We start from the raw sequence: 19,468 nt of genomic DNA on the forward strand, positions 1-19,468 counted from the left end.
CACTTAGAGGGCCACCAGGTAGCGATTACACTCGAACAAACTTTCTTCGGACAAGTTATACCAGTGTTAGACAGATAGTTCAATTCAATTCAATTCAATTCATATCCTTATACCTGATCGAGCCTGCTAAGTAAGATGCTAGCTATGCAGGTGCTTCACCGTTTAAAGCAGGAATATGGCCCTGAACGCCGTCAAATCCCTTAAGCTCGCAGTAAAAATTTAAAACAACGCATGCTATAACGTAGGAAGGTCGTCGCCGTAGCTCAACATAACTAAATACAACAAAAGTAAAGCATAGTTATACAAAAGTAGATATAAACGAGTATCACAGCTGACTGGCCAGCTGCCTGCAAGTCACCAATCTCTTTATTCTTTATTTATATTTTGTCTCTAATATACATGTTTCTTTTAATATACATGGCCTTTTCTACTGACTCACACAGGATGTATATGGGTCCTTCTACTCAGTATCTTCAGCATCTATCCCCATGGCCCTGAGGCCTACTTGTTCCTGGTTCAGGTCGGGATCAGAATCAGAATTAAGTTTAATATGACTGAACTGTCCGAGCAAGCCTGCTTGCAGCATGAACCCGGCGACGTAGCGGATCGCCTGCGGGTCTGATATGAGTGAATCATAGTCAGTAGTAGCTCCCAGATCCGTGTGTGCGGCGATCTTATCAAGTTAGACCAGATAACATGAGGTTTCTTAACCTCGCAAGCTAGACCCCTTCAGTGGGATGTAATCCTCGAAACATTGTATCGCAAAGAATCTTTACGTCTACTCTAGAATGGCATCGGCGTAGAACAGCTGAACTTTGGCTATAACCAACTGGCGACCAGGGCTTCTGTAATGAATTGAGAAGAGATGATTTTGTTCTAATGAAAAGGTCGGAAAGGGATATATTCCCTACGAACAGATGATGGTGCGGTGAATATACTTCCAATGAAGCCATCCATGGGAATCCATAGTTACTTGTGAATAGCAATGACTAAACAAAACGACGAGCAAACGAATTTACATTTTGCAGACTTCATAATCATCGGTCATTTGATCTTGGAGCTACCACGCCTCGTCTTTCGGTTGGCTAAGTCTTTAGGCGTAAGACGCGGAATATAGCTTTTCTCAAGCAAAGACCCGGATAATGGCCAACAAAATACTGCCACGGGGCCACCTTGAGCGCATTTGGGCCCCTATCCCGCATTTGCGCACCGAAGAGGAGTACCGCACGCTGAAACCCGGCGGTTCCAAGTTCAGACTGCAAACAGAGCAACTCCTGGATTGGGAGGACTTTACCCAAAGCACTAAGCACCTGTCTGATCCCTATTGCGGGAATCATTCTCCCTTTATGCCCGTTATACCCACTGAGACCTTCGGCGTTGCGAATGAACTGGGGGTGCAGGGTCGTTTCGTTCAGAACGCCCTGCATCCCGTAGGTGAGGTAGTAAATTTTCTAAATTTGGGTATGTCCTTCGGCGACTCACAGTGGGGCGTAAATAGGCGCAAGGGTAACAAGAAAAAGAAGCATGGTCGTGATGAGAGCGAGGATGAGGTGAACCCGAAAGGCGGGAAAAGGGGTACTCTAATTCCAGATATTGTCTTGGTTGAGAGCCAAAGGCATACGATCCGGGCACTTTGTGAAGTAAAAACTCACTGGGGATTCCAGCCAGGAAAGAATGAAACTTGGAAGACTTTTATGTCTCAAAAGATGGGTGAGTTTCTATTATATTTCTCTGGGTAGTCTCAATCAGTATTTTAACTATGGTCTTCGAAATGATAGGTCAGCTGGCCCGATACATGGACGATAATTACTGCCGATATGGCATTTATACGGTCTATGAATACACTTGGTTCTTGAAAAGGGTTGATGATACCCACTTTGCCGTGTCTCAGGCAATTAGCGCAAGTACTATCTCAACTTCCAGTGTTGGATCACTTCGAGAGTGCCTTTTGGCCATGGTAATCAGGGCAGCCCATGAAGAATGGAGCTACTACCCTGTGAGATACGGCAAACGTCTGGTAAGCCGTGGCCCATTCCTGTTTCGGATATTTTTCTGACCGATATACCCAGACTACTCGGAGGCAGACCCTAATCCGACGATCGAGAAGCCCACCTAATCTGAGAGGGAGGCGCCCCTGACTTCAACGCCATCGAAGTACGAACTCACAAAGACCAGCAGGAGCTGATGCCTCAAAAGACCTTTTTGAATTTTCAGGTATTGCCATGGGAGCTAATCGTGGGGTTGCCTGCGGTATTTTCAGAACTTCGTAGGACTGGTTTATTATTTTTGCTTCCGTAAGATATTATGGTATGGGGGAGGAGGGGTACTTGAAATGGGATGGATAAGCATGGATACTTGGCCGGGAATCACTTTTCAGTTCTTTCACAGATTATGTTCTCCCACTCCTGATAGTATGTACCCGCATTAACCAGCCAGTTGCATCGAAAACACGAAATGATTGAGAGGATGACCTTCATCCAGTCATCAAATGCTTTGTTTGGCCCTAGGCAAAATGGCAATAATAAGGGATACATTCTGAGCCGGACTTTGGAGCATCAGGCCCCATTGATTTAATTGAAAAGATACCATGCTCACCAGAGAAAAAGGCCGCATATCACGAATCCGCAGGCAGCAGTAACAAGGCCATCTGTGTCACTCTTAGCGGAAGGGTGACCGCCGCTGCACCGTAGAATCTCAACGTGCTCTGTTTGAAATAGAGCATACTCTGGCAAACCATTCTGTGGAAGGCAAAAGTTTGCTGGCGACAGTCCTCCATTTCAGACACGTTCAGGCAAGTCCGCATTGCCTCCGTGCGAAGCGTCGGATCTGATGATAACAGGTGTGCTATCTGACTGAAACACACTGCACGAAAGGCCCATAAATGCGTCAAGGATGTGGCAATTGGAAGGCTGTAAAACCACAAAGACCCCTCTACCGCACTATTAGCCCTCGCCGGAGATGAACACGTTGTTATTGGCCAACATAGTGGACCATTTATCGCAGCTTGCAGAGACTGTTCCCATATGTCAAGCTCCTGCAAAGTATTTATTAGATCCGCAAGAATACTTTGACACTCGGATCGCCTATCTTTGAGAGGCAGGGAGTCTATAGACTGGACTCTCTGTAAAATGGAAGGCAGGATAGAACCGTGACTTAATAGCGTTTGCAATGGCGATGGTTCTAGGAGCGCGAACGGTATTGTCCGCCACTCATGTGAGGACAGGAATGTATCTTGACGGGAGATGCACGCCTCCAGGATCTAGGTCTATGTTAGTCGCTTGTAACCGATTGATTACGTGCCATTTGGGCAATATGTTTGATACGTACAACTAGCGGCCGGAAGCCGATAAAGAGCTGGTGCGAAACCGGTCTAGCAAATGACTCTGGGCCACACATTTCCATCATCCGGCCGATACCTCTGATGTGGGCGATCCAGCCCTCTCGGGATGTGGGTACTAACCACTTGTAGCTGTCAGTAGCCATTCTCTCTCTGGCCGAACTGAATGAAAGTGCAGCCTACCTCAGCGAGACATAAGCACATAATAGCAGCAGCGGATTCATTGCAACCACCGTCATCTTCGGTGATTTTATTTTTCAATGAACGCACAGCTTTCGTATATGACTGTGCGCGACAGAGATCCCATTGATTGCTCCTACGGTCTCTATTTTCCTTGGTGATGATTGAGTAGCCTAAAGTTCGGAGCGACACTGACAGAAGAGGTGTACTCTTGCTTGTGTCTAGAAGCAGAGGGACGGTTTCGAGCCAAGGGCTACACAGGGTCGAGCAGTGGCCGTCGGTGCGGACATATTGCTCCTGACTATAATATTGGGGAGTGAAGTACTCCGTAACTAAACCGAAGAACTCTTCATCTGTCGACCATCGGAATGCCGAGAGATTAAGCATAAGACATCTGGTGGATGATCTGGAACGTGATAGCTACGTCTCACGTGATATAGGGCTTTTCGGTGGTCCCGAAACGATGACCGGCTGTCCAGCAGTCTTGGGTGGCAGAAAAGTCACCTCTTCGTATCCCGGGCAGTCTCTCTTGGTTAGTACACATTGAGAGCAGGCCGGGCGTTTTCCATCGCACTGAACGAGACTACTTTAGCCAATGCTAGTCTAAAAAGATCCAAGCAGAAGAGCGGTGGTTAAATGACGTTTGAAACTCACTGTATATTTCCTTTGCCGACAGTTCTGACATACTGAGCGGCTCTTCACTTTCATGATGCCTATGCTGCATTACGCGGGAAGGCGGAGGAGCGAGCATGACGGGACCGGCAGAACCAGGAAGAGAAGCCGAGACACTTGGGGTCATGTGGTCATGAGGGAAGAGGGAAGGCGGTGGAGATTCGGCAAATCCCCATCATTAATGAGTCTTGGCGACTAATGCTTCTTCTTGTGGTTAGCACACAATGTGGGTCAGTGGATCATGGCAGCTCGGTTGGAATAATCGCATGCGTGTATCTCCATCGTCATTCGACAAGATGGCTCATCTTCTTTCAAAAGAAGGGGAAAGAAGTTTATTTTGAGTTGTAATGATAGAAGATGACCAAGCATGCTATATGGGGTTACATTATACTCGGAGTTACTGTGGCGGCGGTCCAGGTCTAAGTGGTAGATCAAAGATATATAAACTCAAACCATGTCCCACATATCATCTCTCATGAGGCCCTTGCTTGTCAAGATCGTTTCTATCCCTACTTACTACCAACCCATCCATTCCTCACAGTGTTGATTCCTTGTACCAATACCTGGAAAAATGAAGGAAGCGCTTGTCTTCAGCAAGAATGGGTCAATGGAAGTCAAAACCCACTCTGTGCCTATACCCAAACCGGGACCGGACGAAATTCTGATCGAAGTCATTGTTAGCGGCACGAACCCCAAAGACTGGAAATTTCCCGACTGGTTCGATGTATTTAACGGGACGAATACTGGCGATGACATTGCTGGCTACGTCCACGAGATCGGCGAAAATGTCTCCGAATTCAAAGTCGGAGACCGAGTAGCCGCCTTCCATGATTTCATGACGCCGCATGGGAGCTTCGCCGAATACGCCATCGGGAAAGTGCACGCCACATTTCACATCCCAGCGCATATTTCCTTTGAGGAAGCATCAACTGTCCCACTGGCAGCATTGACCGCCTCTCTTGCACTGTTTGCACGGTTGGGCCTACCTGAACCATGGTTCGGGAACAAATCCTGGGCAATCAAGCCTCCAGGCGGAGTTCTTGTCTACGGTGCTGCAACAGCCGTCGGATCATTTGCAATTAAGCTGCTACAGAAAGCTGATATTCATCCTGTCATTGGTATTGCTGGAAGAGGCATGGATTATGCTAGGAGTTTGATGAACAGTGAAAAGGGTGATGTCGTCATTGACTATCGCGATGGTGAATCTGCCGTTGTACAGGGCATCCTAGATGCCATTCCTGCCGGGGAAAGTCTCCGCTATGCGCTAGATGCAGTCAGTGAGACATCGAGCTTCCAGGTGATTGGGAAGGTTCTGGACCAGACCTCGGGCGCAGTGTCGATCGTTACGCCGGAGGCACCTCAACAATTACCTGGCACAATACGGGTTGAGTTTAGCAACGTGGGAACTAGCCATGGGGATGACAAGGACTTCGCCTATGTGTGGTCGCGGATGATGACCAGGGGGCTGAGTGAGGGTTGGCTCAAGGCTCATCCACATGAGATCATTCCGGGTGGTTTGGAGGGTGTTGAAGTTGCTCTGAATAATCTTAAGGCCGGGAAGGCTAGTGCCGTGAAATATGTGTTAAGAATTATATCAGACTGAGGGGCTTAGCTAGCGAGGATGAAAATCTCATATATTTTAAGTCTGGTCTGGATTACCTCTGTCCGAAGAACATTTGTTCGAGTGTAATAGCTACGTGGTAGCCCTCCATAAATATACCCAAAGGAAATCTCGCCACCGTCAAAAGGATACATAAACGGTCGTATCAAGGAAATAGAAATTGAACAGATAGATAACCTGATCTTGGTAGGCGGGACTTATTGGCAATTCGTGGGAAATATTTTAATTAGGTGTTGATTCTGAGTCTATGTAACTGCGCCATGCAGAATAATAAGCTGAATGGTAGTTTGGATGCCACTAGATGCTCGATAAGAAAGTTGTTGGCCAAAATGCTGCGGGGTTCTCGATGTGAAGAAGACTCCCTAATATAAGATTCGGTCACTAGTCCTGGATGTGGTGAGTATCATATAAAGGATCAACCGATAGCCAGTCCACATTTTTAGAAACAACACGACCATCCTTGAGAATAGCTACAAGGTTATCCTGAATGCGATCGAGCACCGTGATGTCTTCCAAAGGATTAGATGTCAGAATCAGCATGTCCGCAATGCTGCCTTCTTTTATGCACCCGAGTTGGTTTTCCATCCCCAGATACCGTGCTGCATTCACAGTAGCAGATTTCAGAATATCCTTTGCACTCAGAACGCCTGACCTAATCGAAAATTCTTGGTTTTGAAGAGGATGTAACCCAGCCAAGAGATCGGAGCCATAGCATATCAACGCCCCTGCTTTGTGCAAAATTGACAAAGCTTCTAGACCACTGGCTAGAACTTGTCGATTTTTGGCCTGGCTGAAGTCATCCAGGAATTTGTCAAAGGGTGGCTTGGACATGCCATAATAAGTTACCAAGGTTGGAGTAAAGACAACGCCCAATTTGGCACAATATGCCGCAGTTTCCTCATCGATGAAATTCCCGTGCTCGATGCCTCGAACACCGTTATCAACGGCATGGCGAATAGCATCCACAGTGTAGGCATGTGCCGTAACGTAGGTCTTGGACTGCTTGGCAGTCGTCGTGATCGCACGAATCTCTTCCGGGGTAAACTGCAGCATATCAAGCGCATCTGATGGTGTTGCTACACCACCACCGCACATGATCTTTAAGAAGTTGGCTCCTTGCCTAAGCTCGTCCCGGGCAGCCTCCAAACACTCGGGGACACCATTGCATACTCGTGCCAGCTCCGGGGTGTGCCCACCACAGCATTTATACTCAGATCCCTGATAATTGGCGCGCAAATCCCCGTGACCGCCTGTTTGCGAGAGTGCTTTGCCAGCGATAAATAGCCGTGGACCTGCAACCAAGCCTTCCTCTATCGCTTCACGCAGAGCGTAATCGGCGCCACCGGTATCGCGGACCGTGGTGAATCCTCGAAGTAGCATCTCGCGTGCAACAAAGGTTGATCGATACGCGATGGTATTTGGACTTGCAGAAAACATATCCTTAAGAGATGGAGATCCCGGCGTTGCCGTAATGTGTACATGACAGTCGATCAATCCAGGGCAGATATACTGGCCTTCTAGATCCACTGCATCTGGAGGAGTTGCCACATCGCCAGACGATACTTCCACAATACGTCCGTCCTTGATATGCACCACAGAGTTAGGAATAATGTCGCCTGCGTCCACATCCACGATATTGGCGTTGTAAAATATGATTTCCGGGGCTGCGGCTCGAGGCAACCATGGCTTGCTCGGATTGTTGCTACTCATTGAGTCGGCATGTAACTGCATACCTGACTATTGCCAAATGTCAGAACAAGATGCAAACGAAATATTGTAATTCGGTTCAGATAACTCAGGATGGAAGTGTAATGCTACTTCCTTACCAGTAATTCACTCAGAACTTGATCCCGACTGTGTGTTGAATCAATAGGCCTCCGGGTTACATTAGCGGAGATCTTTAATAATACCCCTCATCTTTGTGCCGGGGGAGCCTGATAGCGAAGTATCCATTTCAGACCGAGGCTAGATCGGCTCATAGTCGGCCGAGGATAAGAGCAGTAGTAGTCATTCCGCGGGACCCGACCACCACTGTCTACCCGACCACCCCAAAACAACGCGTTTCGACCAAACTGATCCTGCTGCCAATTTAATATAATATATTTAATATCTAGATTTGTAAGTAAACTACATAAAAGATTCTAAGTAGAAGCCTGTATCTGAGTCTTTAATGTAAAATACTATTTCATAATACTGATTTGATTATTTTATTAAAACCCAAAAAAAAGAAAAAAAAAATTAATTGACTCAGAATTCTAGTCTTTTACCGAATAACCTTGTGGTTTAGATCCGGAGGGTTCATTCCTGAAGCGCACTAGGATGGGATCCTGACACTTAGCGTCTTGATAACGATAAAGTGTGGTAACTGTAGATGGGCTGTTCACACACGTCAATCAAGCTCTTGTCAATGTGGTGATGTGATGATTGGTATTTCTGCCTGTACGATCGAATATGTCAAGCAGTATCTTGTACTCATTATTGTCGATGTCATTCAGTATCTGCTCAAAAACTATATGGTTAGATCCTTAAGTAATTTTACATGGCATGCACGTCTTGGCTGGAGGTTGTTCATGCGGATCCAAGACCGTCGCTCTCTGAGAAAAACCCGTCCCCAAGTCACTGTAGGTTGCGGGCAAATATATACGTTCATAGCTTCCTGGGGTTCGCATGCCCAAAAATAGGCATAGAACTACATGGGAGGGAAATGGCATGGTCCAATTCGGGCGGTCAAACTGGATACTGGGCTTAGGCATGGGCGAACCTTTCGTGTCGCGGGCTTCTAAACAAGTACCTCACTAATAATGTCAGACACCATCTTTCGGGTATCGCTTTTGGCGTAGCGGTGCCTCAAGTTATGGATCCCATCGGCTGCTTGGGAGCGAATTCTGAATCCAACCTTCTCCAAGCGAGCCGCACCCTCGATCTGTATTAGGTCTGTAAGCTAGCAATATCTTTATCAGGTGCAGATATTCCATGAAGATATCACGGAGAATATCCGAGCACTAAACCTGTCTTGTACTTGCAGAAACTCGAGACGAACTCTGATTTGCCGAGAATAATCTATCATATCTCAGCTATCGGGAATTTACCCCGCATGCCAACATCATGGACGGCACAATGCACTGGGCGACAACATAGCTACAGTGGCCCTGCATAACTGGGAAGGTACTTCCCCCTTCTCTGACCATCTCACCCTCAACACATTGCTGCGAAAATTTTGCCACCCATATTGATGATGAAAGTGGAACCAAAGACGACGGACCCAAGTACATCGAAAGATGTAAACATCGATGTCGGGACTATTCGATTACATTTTTCAGCGGAGGAAGAGAAGCGCGTAGTTAGGAAGATCGACTGCTTCATTCTACCACTGGTTGGTAATTTTATCCCGTGAGGCCGAATCAATGCTAACGTCGACTCCAAAGATGTGCTTGGTGTTTTTCTTTCAATGTACGTAACCAGAACGAGGAATCAAAGTTTGCCTAGGCTGACAAACCAAGATCTCGACAAGCAGAGCCTCAGCTACGCATCGGTATTCGGGCTCATTGATGATCTTTCGCTAGAGGGGTCCGAGTATTCGTGGTGCTCATCATTGTTTTATCTCGGTAAAAGTGATTGTTGTTCTATGCTAGATTGACAAAACTGATGGTCTCGACAGGTCAACTAGTTGCAGAGTATCCCTTCATATACTTAATGAGCCGGCTTCCTCTTACCAAGTTTGTCGGTGCAACGATGTGAGTCCACGGTTGACGGCAGTACATGTGTCAAATTTTGACTGAGTTCACGAACAGCGTTTTCTGGGGTGCCGTGTGCATGTGCCTTGCGGCGCCGACAAATTTTGCAGGGTTCGGGGCCGTAAGATTTCTTCTTGGGGTTACGGAAGGGGCTGTCTCTCCAGCATTTGTGACTCTCACCAGTATGTGGTACAGGAAAAAGGAGCATGCTTCAAGAGTAGGGTAAGAAAGCAAAGTGAGGAAAGCTCATTGACAGTACATTTTACTTACTTCATGAATACAACTACAGCATCTGGGTCACAATGAACGGCCTGGCCCAAGTCCTTGGAAGCCTGCTTATGTACGGAATCGGCAAACAGCACTACCCGCGATTGGAACCGTGGAGGGTTCTCTTCCTCGTCTGCGGTGCGCTTACAGCTGCCTTCGGAGTTGTTTTCTATTTTCTAGTACCTACTGGTCCTCAAAAAGCATGGTTCCTATCGGAGAGGGAGCGAGAGGTTCTACTGGCAAGAATGGCACAAGACAGAGAAGGAGGTGATAGGACCAATTTCTCCAAAGCACAGGTGATAGAGACTTTGTTGGATGTCCGGGCGTGGTTTATCTTCGCTTTTGGTATTCTCGTCACCATGCAGTCGCCCGTCCTAACGGTATGTTTATCCTTCAACTTGTCGTCGATGGGCAAAGCTCACACAAGTCAGTTTGCTTCCTTGATTATCAAAAACCTCAATTACGATAAATACCAAACGATGTTGTATACATCGCCATCAGGAGCCGTCCAGATAGTCGCGATCTGGATTGGTGTACTTGGCTGCCAGCTTCTTCCGAACAACCGAAGCTTAGTGGTCATTCTACTTTCAATCCCTCCCCTGATTGGCAACGTCCTTCTCCTGAAGCTTCCGCTTACGACAGGTTGGGGATTGATAGTGTCCTCTTGGCTAGTAGGTTTCGTCTACTTGGTTTAATCTAGAGCATGTGCTTACCCTGATCCTAGGCGTCCTGTATTTCAGATGTGATGGTTATTCTTCTTAGTCTGAGCGCGTCAAACGTGAAGGGAAACACGAAGCGAGCGATGGCAAACACAATGTATTTCATCGGCTATTGTGTTGGTTGTATCGCAGGCCCGCAGCTTTGGCAGACAAAATCCGCGCCCAGGTTTTTCGAAGGAGTCGTAACTGCAATTGTGACGTGGTGTGTGCTAGTCCTAGCTATGGTCCTTTATTGGTACCTGTGCCGGGCTGAAAATATCAAGCGGGACCAGGACACCCGCACTTCTGCCGAGATCGTGTTGCACACCGAGGATATCACTGATATTGAAGATCGGCTGTTCCGTTACAGTTATTGAACATGTTTTAGCCGCCAAAATCCTGTTAGAGTGGGACCGTGTTACTGGGCAGTTTGAGTTATATGGTTCTTCAACCCGTTCAACTAGGGAACAAGAGAGGGCGCATTAAACCATAGTCGGTAGCGACCCCAACAAACCGCTCTGCTGGCTCGCTAGTATCATATCATTCAAAGATATATTGGCCGGGCACGAAAGACTAAAGACATCGTCATTCTACAAGAAACCAGTTGCTCTAGGAGTCCACTTTACGTCGTGTCGCAGATCAAATACCACACTTCTCTCGACAACAGAGACGTGTGGTATTTGAGGAGGTTTTATAACTGCCACTACTATACAATTCAACCCAAGCTTTTCTACCATAAAGCATACAACCGTAGATGCTTCTATCATAATTGTATATCAAGGTAAGAGTTAATCAAACAGAACGCAGTCGCAGAAGACTAGCTTACTCCAGAGCCGGATAATGTATATAAAAGTGAAGCATAAATAATGTTAATTTAATATCCAATATGCCCTCCTTTACTTCTTTTCAAGATCTCGGAATATGGACAATAATCATTTATATGATTTTTATTTAATATCATAAGTATGTCACTTACATTAGGCGAAGAAACCCTTTTTTGTTTTTTTTTTTTCTTTTTCTTTTTGTTCTGCTTCATAGATGACCTCCTATTCATCGAACTACGTACCGATCGACCTAACACGAAGATATGAGGGCAATATATATATTTAAGTGCGTCCGTCTCTAATGTATTGCAGCATTTTAGAGCCTATCCGCCCAACTTTCAGGTACTCACTGGCGAATACCTAAATGATTATTTTATTTGGGATTCTCGGGGATGTTGATAAGTTTACTATCCATAAGAAGTACTCTTTGCGATGGTCAAGACAGTAGAAGTCAACTCCCGCTAGTCCTCCCACTTGTCATTCAAAGCCAACCGCGAGTTCTCCACAACCGTCTGCGCCAGTTCCATAATCGAGGAATTACTCACAATGTCCAGAATGGAGACGTCAGCTTGGGCCTCCTTCAAACACCATACGCGAATATCAACAGCAGTCAAGCTGTCCACTCCATATGCACTGACAGGCCTCGATGCGTCAACGTCCTCAACTTCGACCATCATCTGATTCGCCAGCCGAGCCCTGAGCGCGTCCGTCACTGTCTCAGTGGCAGACGCTCGGCTAGGCGCCTTGTTCATCTGTTCCGATAGTGCCGGACCGGATTCACCGTCGTCTTTGCTTATCGCTCCGATTCGGCTTAGACGGGCCAGCCGGGCGTTGGAAAGGGTGTATGGCACATCAAGACCCTCGGCGACCAGATATCCACCAGTAGGCATCCCCAGAATGATCTGCGGGTTGCTGGACTTGCGGGTGTTTTCGTCACTGCCCATTGTTGTTTGCAGAATACCGAGAAGCTCGTCACCATTGAGACCGACAAAACCGAGGGATCTGATAAGTTCTTTAATCTCGCTTTTCTGGGCCATGTATCCTATGTCAGTTACAGGGCCGACATCAATCGACACTGCAGGTAGACCCCGTGCATGGCGATGATGTGCAAGTGCATCCATGAAGGCGTTTCCTATGATACCTGATTAGTCACCGGAGACATGAGGTGAAAAGAAGCAAGACAAACCGGCTGCATAATTCCCCTGGCCACGCAGTCCGGCAATACCAGAAGCCGAGGATAGCATAACGAAGAAATCTATTTCTGCTGGTGCTGTGAGGTGCATATTCCAAGAGCCTAGGGCTTTGATCTTGGTGCTCAGCGCCCATTGATTGGCTGTCATTTGTTCAAATGTTGAATCCTGTGAGGGACGTCAGTCAAATCCCGCTGCAAGAGTCGGTGAATGCTCACGGCAAGAGCCATCGCAGCCTGCACAATTCCTCGAACAGCCGGTAACCCGTCCGTCGCCATCCGCTTCATTGTCGCTTCGACCTGCTCCAAATCACAGATGTCACATTTGTATGTTACACCGTTTGCTCCTTCGCTAGCGATTTCCTCGAGTACCCTTGGGGCATCAAGATGGTCTGAACCGCTGCGTGACAAAAAGACCAGAGTTCGAGCACCTCGTTGCGCCATCCACTTTGCAATATGTTGGCCAAGCCCGCCAAAGCCTCCAGCTATGATGTACGTGGCATCTGCATCAAGCTTTGTTGGCTTTATGGGAGGTGGAATGGCCAAGACTTGGTCCTCATCCTTGGCCTGGAAAATGACCTTGCCCATCTGCTTGCCGCTGTGGAGAAGTCGGAGACCATCGGGAATTTCCGGAAAGGTCATGACATGCAAAGGGGACGGCGGGTAACAATTATTCTCAAAATAGAATCTCATCGCATTCTCAAACAGGTTCGAGGCGCGCGGCAGATACGTGTCGCGTAGTTCAAAAACATTGACACAAAAAGATGCCACATTCTTGGGAAGAGGACCCATGTTAAGCCCCGGTCCTCGGCTGTCATGTCTTAGCAAGTATATGAGGCAATGATTCGAGGAGATACTCACCAGTACGATTCAATCGTATGTCCACAAATCGTCCAAACGAAGCCATGCATGATCGTGAATGTTGAAGCTGTTCACCTGACAGCGAACTGAGCACAACATCAATACCACTCCCTTTGGTCAACCTAGACACTCCTTGAGAGAAGCTGAGATCCCGGCTGTAGAAGATGTGATCATCCTGAATGCCGTATGTATCCATGAGGTGAAACTTCTTCTCTTCTGACCCTACTGTGACATACACCTCGGCGCCCAAATTTAGTGCGATCATGATGGCGGCTTGCCCTACCCCCCCAGCCCCCGTATGGATGAGAAGGCTCTCGCCACGTTGCAGTCTCGCACATTCAACTAAGGAATGATAGGCAACACAGTAGCTGACTGGCAATGACGCTGCCACTGGAAAAGGCATCCCAAATGGCATCGGCTGCACCATGGCTTCTGGAACGCGAGTGAAATTTGCAAAAGCCCCGGAACTCCAGGCCATGACTCGGTCTCCTGTTCGGTACTTGGTGACAGCTTTGCCCACATTGCGGATGATTCCGCTACACTCATGGCCGAACGTAGGGTTGGCGAATTGGTCAAGCGCTGACAGAAGATCATGCGAGCTAAGCCCGGTTGCCTTGACTTCTATCTCGACAGTGTCAGGGGACAATAATTCTTGGTGGCTCAGATCATCCAGGAAATGAATCGAATCAAAGGCCCCCGGCGCACCCAGGCAAAGTGCCAATGATCTTCCCGGTTGTTTCAGTGGTCCAAGCTCCAACTGAGGTCCGTTGCGCAGAACTGAATAAAAGTCATTGAGCCTCTTATTCATTCTGATACGCGGAATCAGGATTCGACCACTACGCACCGTAAATTCGTGGTCGATATCTCCATTCGCAATGCGTTTCAGAACACCCATAACCATGCTAGCACCGACATGGCTGTGAGAGTCTTCGGTATCCAAGTCAAGTGTCCTCAGTGATAGTTCGGGGTGCTCATGGCTAACACTCCGGAAAAGCCCCGTGACTAACGATGCTTTGGGATTACTGCATTCTAAAGTCGCACCTGCCGTTACCCACAGTGTGCCCTTTGACTCAAGAAGTAGACGCTTGAGAAGCAAGAAATTCTCTGTGTTGAGATCAAACAGTATCGGGCGCTCCAACTCCGGGAGAAATAGACAGAATCTGTCTCCGAGGTCCATCCTCTCCGTATCGCATAGAGTGGCATGATGTACGCGTATACCATGAGACTGTAGCTGCTCTGTCAGGCTTTTCGACAGCTCACCAGGGCGACAAGGGCCGATAAGCAGAATGTCTTTAGGAAGGGTGCTGTCCAAATCAACCGCCATCCTTGAGCTAAGGAATGGAATGGAAGAGGCGGCACTGTTATGATCTTCCGATGCCACGTATTCAATGTCCGTCATACTTCTCTCTTCCAGGTTCTGTATCCACGTTTCTCGGTACTCACTAGAGCCCTTTGCGAGAAGTACAATCAGAACCCCGTTGGCTTTTAGCAAACCTTTGGATTGCTCAATTGCATATCCGGCTGCCGTCCGTCCGTCCCGAGCGTTGATGATGATACAATGATATGTTCGGGACGATAATCCTTGCTCCTGCCAATCTTGGCTCGGGGCTAATGGGGTTACATGAAAATATGGCCCACGGGAACGCATCGTTTTCTCCAATAATGCTGCTTCATCATTTGATCCTGTGGCAGTGTACTGCTCCAGTAACGGCACTGATTCACCGTCGTGGCCCTCAAGCGCATCGAGAAGCCTCTCTGTGACATTGCCATCTTCGGCACCTATTTCCAGAATCTTTAAATCCAAAAATTTGTGTCCGAGAAGTCTGATGAATGATTCCAAAGGCCCCATTTTGTCGGGACCATCGGCTGCAGGGGTTGGCAAATGCAGGTTGCGAAGCTCCTGGCTCTTCAGATGCAAAGCATCTTGTTCCCAGTGTATCTCGCTTGCAATTCTCGTCTGCGCTATGTCCAGATCATCCTGACCCTCAGAGCCGACACCGCCTACTAGGCGAGTGACTTTGACTCTGTCCAGGATGATAAGAGGCTTTTCCCAGTCCTCAGAGGATGCCAGAATATTCAATTCTGCATCCCTGAGGCCATGTCGTGTCGCTGAAGAGTGTGCCTTGAGGACCGTGCCCGGGCGAGACGAGATACCCGCAGATATAACCAGTCTACCGATGGATGTGGGGATTGCTGGTCCTTTTTCTCCTTCTGCGTGGTTCAGTATGGCAAGTGAAGCATGGATAATCGGATCGAGAGTACAGGGATGCACCAAGTGGTCATGAGTGAAGTTTTGCGGCATCTTGCTCCTTACATCTGGTGTTTGAACATCGAAAACCATTTCTCCCTGGTTCAATCGAATGTTGCTGACGTTCTGAAAAGTTTCACCGAACTGGAGATCTAGTTCAGATTGTTCTGCATAAAAAGTCTCAGATGATATGGACCGAGAGGATCGTTTTTTTACTTGCTCGTATCCTGATCGATACAACCTGTTTGTCTCCTCTTCTTCATTTGTGAACGACCCTATGTCCTGATCGACCTTACATTGTAACCGCACGATGCCAGTGCAGTTCTGTGACCAGGGATTGTGGCCAACACGGGAATATATCGAAAATTCTTGCCATCCCGAGGATTTTCGGTGAAAATGTACCATCGTTTCTGTTCCCTCTTCTCCCCTGGGAATAATAATGGCGTTTTTGATAGACACATCACGTATCTCGTACGCGTTTATCGCCCTGTCGGGGTCTGCCGTTTCTTTCACAGCTTCCAATACCATGACAAGCATTCCCGCGGCGGGATAAATCACTTTACCCTGCACCTGATGATCTTCAATCCAGGGATTTTCGGAAGGGCGGAGGAAATGACGCCAGCGTGCATGGGCGTTGTTACCCTCGTTGTCCCTGATTCCAAGGAGGTCCTTCCTGGGAAACTTCTTGAACCGGTATGCACTGGCTACAGCAGATTCGTGCCAATACCGATTAGAATGATTCCACGGATAGGGTGGCAGGTCGACAAGAAGCTGAGGTGCTTCGCTTGGATCAGGGGTGTTTGCGGCAACAATATTAGAATCGTACCCATGCTGGAAAAGGACACCAATTGCCTCCAGGAGGCTTTGTGCTGCATCCTTATTCCGATCCAAGGCAGATACGCTAGTACAATCTGCCTGCATTGCCTTTAGGTTTTGTTTCACCGGTCCTTGGAGGGCACCGTGAGGGCCTATCTCAAGCATGAGGTTGACATAGGAGTACCCCTTCGGGCGTTTAGATCTCCGACTGTCCGAATGGTTGATAAGTGCTTGCATTTCCTGGGAGAACTTAACCTGGTTTATGAGGTTTGTCACCCAGTAATCTCCACCCAAGTCACAGTTGCCAATTGGAGCTCCTGTCACACACGAAAACATCTTCGGTGAATCCGGTGTCTCTGGAAGACCATGCACATCTTTCAGAAGGTCTCGGTACATGTCCGCCACCACCTCCATATGTGCTGAATGATAAGCTCGATTTACCCCAAGCTTCTTACCTAGATGCCCATCGGATTTTATGAGCTTCGCAGCATCGATAATTGCAGGAACGTCACCAGACAGGGTAACACTGTTCGGACTGTTGACACAGGCAACGACAAGCTTTCCAGAGGACACCTGTTGAATATAAGACTGAGCCTCCTGCTCGCTAATAGCAGCTGCTAACATATCACCATCGAGGGGATGGTCTGGGTTAACGTCTGGTGCTATCGAGCACACCTGACCGCGATGATATGCCACTGTCCACGCTGCCTCTCGGGTTAGGGCACCCTTTGCATAAGCAGCCGCTGTTTCTCCACCAGAATGACCAATCAACGCCTCAGGGGGCCATATGTTCAAGCTTTTCAGGAGGTCAACCATCGCCACTTGCAATGCAATGCAAAGAGGCTGACTGAATTCAGGAGGATTTATCCTGGAAGATTCTGCGTCACGAGAAAGCTCTTCCACGAGTGACCATGGGCAGCCCAGAGACTTCAAATATTGGTCGGCAGTTCTCATACTATGGGCATATACATCGTAGTGCATTAATTGGCGCCCCATTGCATAGTGCTGCGCGCCCTGACCAGTGAAAACGAGGGCAAGCCTGGGCCGCTGCGATGACCGGACAGCAGGGGCTATGTCAACCCCACCGCTCGCTATCTCTCCTGGATCCGAGCAAACAGTGAACGACCTCCAGGGAAACTGCGTGCGCCGCTTTGCTGCTGTATACGCCAAGTCCGACAGCATTTTCGACCGCTCGACTTGCGTGAGCATGCCGGACTTTCCACCGAGAAATTGTTTCCATGACTCCGAAATTCGTTCCAGCCCGCCTTGCTCGTGGTCCGACCACACAATCAACTTCGGAAACGGTTGCACATGGCCATGTGTATCTTGCGACATAGTGAGGCTATTTGCATCATGCTTGTCACCACACAGGTCAGGGTTGTTGGCAAGTTTCGCGGGTACTTTGGAATTGTGACGGCCCTTGCCAACATTTGCCTCGAGATAAGAGCAAGCATCTTCCAGGATAACATGTGCATTCGCACCAGCAAACCCGAACGAGTTAATACTAGCTCGCCGAGGGCCTTGATCCGGCCACGGAGTTACTTCAGTAGGCACGGCCAAGTTCCATTCCCCGGCGCGAATACGGGGGTTGAGTTTGTCCAGCCAGATTTGAGGTGGAATGATGCCTTTTTCAAGAACATAGACAGTTTTTATAAGGGATGCGAGACCGCTGCCGCCTTCAAGATGACCGATGTTTGCCTTTAACGATCCCATCCAGAGTGGCTGACCTGGCGGTCTGGATTTTCCAATGGTCTCTCCTAGGGCTTGGGTCTCGATTGAATCCCCTGCGACTGTTCCAGTACCCTGCCGCCTATTAACAAGAGCAGGCTTAAACACAGTAGCAACTTACATGTGCTTCAAAATACCCGGTGTCTCTCATTTGCAATCCCGCCTCTTCGTACACCTTTACGATCAAGGTTTTCTGCATGTTCTTTGATGGAAGTGTCAGGCCGGGTGTGTTCCCATCCTCGTTACTTCCTGTATTGCGGATCACTGCACGAATCACATCGTTGTCTTCAATAGCTTTATCTAATGGTTTGAGCACCACAAAGCATGTACCCTCCCCACGACCGTAGCCATTAGCCTTCTCATCGAAGGTATTCGACTTGCTATCTGGGGAGACCATCTGCAGGTTGGAAAGCTTCATGTAAATCTCCGGGAACGAGATGATGTTAACACCACCCACAAGGGCCTGGTTCAGTCAGCGATCACCTCTGTGGTTTTCAACTCGAAAATACGTACGATCTCTGATTCACCGAGCCGAATACTCTGACAGGCAAGATGAAGTGCTATGAGAGACGAAGAACATGCGGTATCAACTGTCATGCTTGGGCCAGCCAAGTTGAAGAACCATGAGATGCGATTCGAGAGACATGATGACTCGGTCCCTGTTGCGTGATAAAATGGAAGATTATCGAGATCCAAGTTCTGAAGGAGCTGGTAATCATGGTTGAAGCACCCGACGTAGCAAGAGGTGCGAGATCCGGAGATACGATCAATAGTAATACCCGCTGCTTAGAGTCAGATTGGGGAAAGGCTTTCTGGCTGAAGAAAACAAACCATTTTCCATAGCCTCGTATGCAACTTCCAGGCACATTCGCTGCTGGGGATCCATGGCTCTCGCCTCGGAAGGGGTGATAGAGAAAAATGGTGCATCGAATTCATCAATTTTTTGGTTCATGAAGTGGCCACCACGCGAGTTTGAAGTTCCTGGGCGATCAGGCTGCGGGTGGTAGAATGCCTCTGCGCTGAATCGATCTTTAGGCGTCTCCGAGAGCGTGCTTTTCGCGCTCAGGAGCAGTTCCCAAAGCCGGTCTGGATTCGATGCGTCCCCCGGGAATCGGCCCCCAGTGCCAACGATGGCAATGGGCATAACTGGACTGTCCTGTGTACCGGGCATGGTGGATTTGTTTTCGAACGATGATGTAGATGTTTGTGTTTTTCAGGTATAAGCTCAAAAAATCCCAACTTACTGTAGTTATCGGAGAGTTGAAAGAGAAAGTATAAGTAAGTTTAATGCTG

At 48.1% G+C, this 19,468-nt stretch overlaps 6 protein-coding genes across 6 annotated transcripts; 3 read left to right on the forward strand and 3 right to left on the reverse strand.

The window, feature by feature from the left end:
* Positions 1-1,142: 1,142 nt before the first annotated feature.
* An11g05890 (hypothetical protein) lies at positions 1,143-2,298 on the forward strand (the record flags this gene model as incomplete). Its single annotated transcript, XM_059750305.1, has 3 exons — positions 1,143-1,710; positions 1,779-2,017; positions 2,176-2,298. The coding sequence occupies 3 exons, from the start codon at positions 1,143-1,145 to the stop codon at positions 2,296-2,298; spliced, it is 930 nt and encodes a 309-aa protein (XP_059601627.1).
* Positions 2,299-2,614: 316 nt separating this feature from the next.
* On the reverse strand, positions 2,615-4,316 carry An11g05900 (uncharacterized protein; the record flags this gene model as incomplete). The annotated part of the gene is made up of 4 exons (XM_059750306.1): positions 2,615-3,259; positions 3,328-3,499; positions 3,540-3,870; positions 4,172-4,316. The coding sequence occupies 4 exons, from the start codon at positions 4,314-4,316 to the stop codon at positions 2,615-2,617; spliced, it is 1,293 nt and encodes a 430-aa protein (XP_059601628.1).
* Positions 4,317-4,760: 444 nt separating this feature from the next.
* An11g05910 (uncharacterized protein) lies at positions 4,761-5,792 on the forward strand (the record flags this gene model as incomplete). The annotated part of the gene is made up of 1 exon (XM_001394539.1): positions 4,761-5,792. One exon carries the CDS (start codon positions 4,761-4,763, stop codon positions 5,790-5,792), a length of 1,032 nt encoding a protein of 343 aa, XP_001394576.1.
* A 399-nt stretch (positions 5,793-6,191) lies between these two features.
* On the reverse strand, positions 6,192-7,541 carry An11g05920 (uncharacterized protein; the record flags this gene model as incomplete). The annotated part of the gene is made up of 1 exon (XM_001394540.3): positions 6,192-7,541. The coding sequence occupies one exon, from the start codon at positions 7,539-7,541 to the stop codon at positions 6,192-6,194; it is 1,350 nt and encodes a 449-aa protein (XP_001394577.3).
* A 1,501-nt stretch (positions 7,542-9,042) lies between these two features.
* An11g05930 (uncharacterized protein) lies at positions 9,043-10,886 on the forward strand (the record flags this gene model as incomplete). Its single annotated transcript, XM_059750307.1, has 6 exons — positions 9,043-9,200; positions 9,297-9,377; positions 9,602-9,766; positions 9,834-10,191; positions 10,243-10,482; positions 10,536-10,886. 6 exons carry the CDS (start codon positions 9,043-9,045, stop codon positions 10,884-10,886), a joined length of 1,353 nt encoding a protein of 450 aa, XP_059601629.1.
* A 908-nt stretch (positions 10,887-11,794) lies between these two features.
* An11g05940 (uncharacterized protein) lies at positions 11,795-19,346 on the reverse strand (the record flags this gene model as incomplete). The annotated part of the gene is made up of 7 exons (XM_001394542.1): positions 11,795-12,465; positions 12,520-12,691; positions 12,742-13,328; positions 13,384-18,250; positions 18,297-18,638; positions 18,689-18,957; positions 19,007-19,346. 7 exons carry the CDS (start codon positions 19,344-19,346, stop codon positions 11,795-11,797), a joined length of 7,248 nt encoding a protein of 2,415 aa, XP_001394579.1.
* Positions 19,347-19,468: the final 122 nt, after the last annotated feature.

This window comes from Aspergillus niger (assembly GCF_000002855.4).
Source record: "Aspergillus niger supercontig An11".
Taxonomy (NCBI): Eukaryota; Fungi; Ascomycota; class Eurotiomycetes; order Eurotiales; family Aspergillaceae; genus Aspergillus; species Aspergillus niger.